A 6000-nucleotide genomic window follows, 5' to 3' on the forward strand; every position below is an offset into this window, starting at 1 on the left:
GTGACCACATACACCATGATGACGGGATTTGAAAAAGAAAAGTAATTCTGGGCGCTCTGCATGACGATGATCAATGCAATACTGAGAGGTCTTGGATTGGAGTACAACAGCGAGAGCCACCTGTCGTGTATCCCCCCCGCAAGCTTCGGGGTTTGGTAAACACAGAATAACCGAGATTTTCAGTTTTCGAATAGGATACGGTCTTTGATAGTGACAAGTCTGGGCTTGCATCTTGTCCCGAGACAAGTCCGAAAATGGCCTCACAGTCGATTTGTGTCCATAATCAAACCATTCTGGTGAAGTGACAAGTATATAAAGAAGGAAAGATTCTATAGCTCATGGGAAGTTTGGAGATTACTGTTCTCAGCTTCGAAATCAGAATATCAGACAAAGATCCTATCGTTGAGATTTAGAAAACCGAGTCTCTCATCAATATATTCAAGATGTCCATCACCAAGTACAAGGCAGCTGCTGTAACCTCGGAGCCGGGAGTGAGTCTCAAAGCAGGGAGGGGTCAACCAGCTTGGCCCATGCTGACTTTCTGATCCTGTTATAGTGGTTCGATCTCGAAGCTGGCGTTCAGAAGACAATCAATTTCATCAATGAGGCCGGCCAAGCGGGAGCCAAGCTTGTTGCCTTTCCCGAAGTCTGTGAGTTGCCGACCGTCGTATCGAGAGTGAGCAGTTGGCACCAAAGATGCTAATAAAGATGGGGGAAAAAAGGGATCCCCGGCTACCCGTACTGGATGTGGAAAGTCAACTACCTGCAGAGCCTCCCAATGCTCAAGGCCTACCGAGAAAACTCTCTCAAGGTTGACTCGGACGAGATGCGCCGCATCCGGCGTGCGGCCCGCGACAACAACATATATGTCTCACTGGGTTTCTCTGAGATCGATCACGCAACCCTGTACCTGGCGCAGGTGCTGATAGGGCCGGACGGCGTGGTTCTCAACCACCGGCGCAAGATCAAGCCAACGCATGTCGAGAAGCTAGTGTATGGCGATGGCTCCGGTGATAGCTTCATGCCCGTTACACAAACAACACTCGGTCGTGTCGGTCAGCTCAACTGCTGGGAGAACATGAATCCGTTCCTCAAGTCGCTGAGCGTGGCGTCGGGCGTGCAGGTCCATGTCGCAGCGTGGCCTGTATATCCTGGTGTCGAGCGTCAAGTTGCACCGGACCCAGCGACCAACTATGCCGATACGGCCTCCGATCTTGTGACACCGGCATTTGCCATCGAGACGGGATCATGGGTGCTGGCTCCATTCCAGCGTCTCAGCGTCGAGGGACTTAAGAAGACTACGCCGGAGGGAGTCGAGCCCGAGACGGATCCGACGCCGTACAACGGTCATGCGCGCATCTACAAGCCCGACGGCAGCCTGGCGGTGCCCAAACCCGATAAAGACTTTGATGGTCTGATGTTTGTCGACATTGACCTGAACGAGACTCATTTGACCAAAGTCATTGCCGACTTTGCTGGCCATTACATGAGGTGGGTTGAACTTGATGTTACATAGCCCATCCCCTGCCCCAGCCCTAACCCTTGCAGGTGAAATCGTTTTGTTCTACCGGTAGTTGCTCTAGATCTGGACCAGTTCTACGTCTAGAACCAGTCTAGACCCTAGGTAAAACTAGCGCTAGCAACAGCACTACCGTACAACAGACCCCTGCTTGATTGATGCTAACATTTGCAATCAATTTGCAACAAATTCAGGAGCGATCTGATTCGTCTGCTCGTCGACACCCGTCGCAAAGAGCTCATTACTGAAGCGGATCCACAGGGAGGGATCAAGTCTTATAGCACTAGGACTCGATTGGGTCTGGACAAGGCTTTGGATGACGACGTTGAGGAAGACACGGAGCGGACCGTTTGAGTGGGAAGAAAAAGAAAGAAAGAGAGAGTGCAAGCGTTGCCTTCCGTGTGAAATTTTGTTTCTTGATCTCTACCAAATTAAATCTCCCCTCATTACCTTACCTACGTTAAAAATTCTCCATACGTTGGTTGATTGATTCCAGCCGCCGCTTCCCCATACCCCTCAACTCAGCACCGTCATGCCAAAAAAAGAGGCGGGACTAACGAACACCTTTTTACTTTTAACCCGCAACTAGCCCCACCCAATACCAGCATTGTGAACATAACAAAAATTATTTTCGATTTCTACGGCTATACGCGTAATTTAACGTAAGTTTATATGTGGTAATTCCGGTGTTAAAACGCAGGGCCCAGTTAAACCGGTCGGCCGACCATGTAGAATTTTACCAAATAAATTAAATTGCGTAATTGTTTTAATTTTGACTTTTATTGTACTTTTTAATATAGTCATGTTTACAGACGATCGCTGTGTGGGCTTCTAAGTGGGTTAAAATGAGTGCTGGTCAGCCGGAGTTAAATGCTCGTTTCCAGCGCAAAGAAGGGGGAAAAAAAGGAAAAAAAAGAAAAAGAAAAGAAAGAAAAGAAGTGTACATACAGTTGACCGGTCTAGATCTAGAACACACTGCACACGCCATCGATCACGTATCTACCTAGAACCGATACTAAGTGTTTTTCTTCGGACCTTCCCGTCTGGCAATGGCATGAACCCGCCCCCAGGATATCTTCCATCAAGGTGCCAGGGATTGTTTGGAATTGTCCAGACCCTCGCTTGCCTCGCATCAATCATCCGGCTCAGCTGCGAACCCTCTTGAATCCCCAGCGTATCGTTGGGCTTTTGCCAAGCACCATTCATATTTAATGGCCAGCCGACCTGCCTGTTGAGGCAAGTGGAACCTCGCATCTCCAATCATTCCCCGGCAACGCCAAGATCGAGATAACAGGCCAACTACCGCTTTTCTCCACGATGCCCGCCAGCCCCCTACCGCTTCACCTGCCAATTTCCATTAGTCCCCGAACCCGTCGATGCCACATTCCAGAGCTGGCCATGGATGTTGTCAAATCATGCGAGGGCCTCTGGGCGGCATCTCTGGGTCCAGTGCGACATGTCTCCATCCAGTCACAAATGCTTCTTCAAGGTTGCCGTCGTCAAAATATAAAGATGAAGACTGATCGCCCCTCCCCACTGACAACTTAAACTTTTGGTTCCCTCACCACTCGCCACTCACTTCAGACAGTCAGCCAGGATAGTCAGCCCAAGATGAAGTCCTCAATGGTCTCGTTCTTCCTCTTCGCCGTCGGCCTTGCCAGCGCCGCCACCCTCGCACCCCGCCAGCGTGGGGAGCGGGTGGACTACACCAGCTTCAAGGGGCTGCGCGTGACCCTCGCCGAGCACTCCCAGGAGCTCGAGGACAAGATCGCCGACCTATCCGCCCACATCCTCAACCCGGGCTCCCTGACCACCCTCGACATTGTCGTCAGCCCCGGCAACGTCGATGCCGTTCGCGCCCTGGTCAACTCGACCGAGGTCGTCGTTGAGGACATGGGTGCCGCACTTCTCGAGGAGGGTGAAGTCGAGGAGCAGATGCAGTTGTTTGACGATGGCACTTCGACCGTCGCCGCTGTGCCTCCTGGTGAGCATCTGGCCTTCTCATGACCAATCTCTTTTTGGCCAGATTTCCTGGTGAATGAACCTAAAGCTGACCAATCCTGAAATTATACAGAGTCGTGGTTCACTGCTTACCACAGCTACAACGACCACCTCCAGTTCCTTCGCGATCTGCAGGGCGCGTTCCCCAGCCAGTCCGAGCTCGTAACGGCCGGAGCTTCGGCCGCTGGACGCACAATCCAGGGTATCCACATCTGGGGTTCTGGAGGCAAGGGCTCCAAGCCTGCTGTGCTCTTCCACGGAACAGTCCACGCTCGCGAGTGGATCACCACCATGGTTCGTTCCTCCTCTTTTTTTTTTCTTTTTTGAAATTTGGTCCTACAGACACAAAAGATACTAACCTGCCCATCTTTTGATCAACTGCAGACCACCGAGTACATGGCCTGGAACCTTCTGACCAAGTACTCGTCCGACACATCGATCCGTACGCTCGTCGACAAGTTTGACTTCTACATCATGCCCATTGTCAACCCAGACGGCTTCTTGTACACTCAAACCAACGACCGTCTGTGGCGCAAGAACCGCCAGTCGCGCAGCGGCCAATCGTGCGTCGGCACTGACAACAACCGCAACTGGCCCTACGGCTGGTCCAAGACCGGCGGCGCCTCGACCAGCCCCTGCGCAGAGACCTACAAGGGCCTCGCAGCCGGTGACACCCCTGAGAACACGGGATTGATCTCCCAGATCAACACTTTGAGGAGTGGAAGAGGAATCAGCCTGTACATTGACTTCCACAGCTACGGACAGTGAGCTTCCACTCTAATCTCAACATAGCTACACACATCACTTTCCCTGCGTCTTGTAAACTAACGTGGCCCCTCCCAGGTACATCCTTTGGCCCTACGGAGACGACTGCCAGCGTGTCGACCCCGCCGAGACCAGGTGGCAGGCGCTCGCTACCACTGCCCGCACCGCCATCCGTGCCGTCTCGGGCACCACCTACACCATCGGCAACTCCTGCCGCACCCTCTACATGACCACTGGTGACAGCACGGGCTACCTGGCAGGAACTGCCGGCGCCACATACGCCTACACCTACGAGCTCCGCCCGGGCTCCGGCAGCGGCACCAGCGGTTTCGTGCTGCCCGCCGCCCAGATCCAGCCAACCGTTAGGGAGACGTTTGAGGGAGTCAAGGTCATGCTGCAGGGCGCTTGAAGTGGCTTATGGCGTCTCGAACCCTCCTCCCTCAAGGGCGTTTCTGAAAGAGAGCCAGCCCATGAGAGGAATGGTTGATCAGGCCTGGTCTGAGGGTGTGGGATATGCGATGTAAATAGGGTACATAAATCTTTTTGCGTATATACTTCGAACCTTGAACCACTAGTATATTGTCAATCCTCTCTCAACAGCAAAGCAGTCCAGTATAATGATGATTGGCACTTTCTAATTTCACGTGGGAGCATATATTGAGAGCCACGGTATGTCATGCGAATCTAAAAATACTCCAAATATGTCAACACCTACGGTACTACCTACTTCAGGAAGAATGTCATATGTTTGACTTTGATGACTGCAGATTGGCATTTCGCAAACACCAATGCTGGTAGCTCTGGGTCTGAAAACAGAGAAAATCAAAGTGTTAATCAGCCTGAATGAAGGCAGGGCCGGCAATTCCCTTGTACCTGAATAGACCCAGAGTACTTCGAGGTCCGATGTTGTCAAAGCTGTCTTGAGCTGATGTGTCTTTGTACTTGTTGACTTCTTCATCCTCATCATCTGTATCCTCCTGCCAGAAGATATCAGGACTGTACTCGGGAAGCTGCTCGATCTTGCAGTGCGCATGGATTCTGCACAAAATCTCAGCCTCCTTTTTGGCTTGGCGCTCCGAAACGGAAATCTCCCCATGCTCTCCTAAGGCCTTCTCCCAGGTGAAAAATTCGATCCTGGCATTGCCGGAGCTTGAAGTGCAGCACATAGATTGGGATGTTCAACCAACTCCTGATGATGTGTATCGAGGTGACGCCCTTTTCGTCCGGACCAGTGACGCCCTTCTCGTCCGGACCACTTGTCCTCCATCTCCTGGGCCATGAAGCCGAGCTTGAGCTGGGTAAAGTCGGCGGTGCTGATTTCCATATCCCACTGGGCCGTGCCTGGGTCCCTCATGGTTTTGGGTTCTCGTGCCATATAGGCAGCTGGTCGTTCGGGGTTTGGCTCATAACGGGAGATGGTGCCGGCTACGTGACGCGCAAGAGTTGGGTCCATTTTTCTATGTTTGTATGAGTGTACGTCTTTTTCAGTGAAGTTGTGCAAATGAGGGATTCTAACAAGCTTGGCAGTCTATCTTGAGCGTTTGATTTCTTTCGAGAATTTTGTCTTTGTTCAGATCAAAAGGGCAGATTTCGGGGTAGGTAAGGTAGACGCCACTCTTCAGACGTGCGAATGTTGAGACCTAGTTCGGTGGGGTGCAACACTTTTGCATGTTCATCACTCCTCTTTTTCTTGGCATATATTGTTTGTTTGTTTG

General features: G+C 51.7%; 3 protein-coding genes across 3 annotated transcripts; 2 read left to right on the forward strand and 1 right to left on the reverse strand.

Annotated features, from left to right (window-relative positions):
- Positions 1-132: 132 nt before the first annotated feature.
- On the forward strand, positions 133-2335 carry PgNI_11142 (uncharacterized protein). Its single transcript, XM_031131115.1, has 4 exons — positions 133-491; positions 557-650; positions 723-1491; positions 1714-2335. The coding sequence occupies exons 1-4, from the start codon at positions 444-446 to the stop codon at positions 1871-1873; spliced, it is 1071 nt and encodes a 356-aa protein (XP_030976921.1). The 5' UTR covers positions 133-443; the 3' UTR covers positions 1874-2335.
- A 547-nt stretch (positions 2336-2882) lies between these two features.
- PgNI_11143 (uncharacterized protein) lies at positions 2883-4916 on the forward strand. Its single transcript, XM_031131116.1, has 4 exons — positions 2883-3503; positions 3594-3814; positions 3905-4284; positions 4364-4916. Exons 1-4 carry the CDS (start codon positions 3131-3133, stop codon positions 4692-4694), a joined length of 1305 nt encoding a protein of 434 aa, XP_030976922.1. The 5' UTR covers positions 2883-3130; the 3' UTR covers positions 4695-4916.
- Positions 4917-5115: 199 nt separating this feature from the next.
- PgNI_11144 (uncharacterized protein) lies at positions 5116-5738 on the reverse strand (the record flags this gene model as incomplete). The annotated part of the gene is made up of 2 exons (XM_031131117.1): positions 5116-5434; positions 5539-5738. The coding sequence occupies 2 exons, from the start codon at positions 5736-5738 to the stop codon at positions 5116-5118; spliced, it is 519 nt and encodes a 172-aa protein (XP_030976923.1).
- Positions 5739-6000: the final 262 nt, after the last annotated feature.

The sequence above is a fragment of the Pyricularia grisea genome, chromosome VI, assembly GCF_004355905.1.
Source record: "Pyricularia grisea strain NI907 chromosome VI, whole genome shotgun sequence".
In the NCBI taxonomy this organism is placed as follows: domain Eukaryota; kingdom Fungi; phylum Ascomycota; class Sordariomycetes; order Magnaporthales; family Pyriculariaceae; genus Pyricularia; species Pyricularia grisea.

Coding starts and splice junctions, on each gene's coding strand:
- PgNI_11142 (XM_031131115.1), top strand. CDS start 444: ATGTCCATCACCAAGTACAAGGCAGCTGCTGTAACCTCGGAGCCGGGA. Junction 492..556: donor CTGTAACCTCGGAGCCGGGA/GTGAGTCTCAAA, acceptor ATCCTGTTATAG/TGGTTCGATCTCGAAGCTGG. Junction 1,492..1,713: donor TTTGCTGGCCATTACATGAG/GTGGGTTGAACT, acceptor CAACAAATTCAG/GAGCGATCTGATTCGTCTGC.
- PgNI_11143 (XM_031131116.1), top strand. CDS start 3,131: ATGAAGTCCTCAATGGTCTCGTTCTTCCTCTTCGCCGTCGGCCTTGCC. Junction 3,504..3,593: donor CGTCGCCGCTGTGCCTCCTG/GTGAGCATCTGG, acceptor GAAATTATACAG/AGTCGTGGTTCACTGCTTAC. Junction 3,815..3,904: donor GCGAGTGGATCACCACCATG/GTTCGTTCCTCC, acceptor GATCAACTGCAG/ACCACCGAGTACATGGCCTG.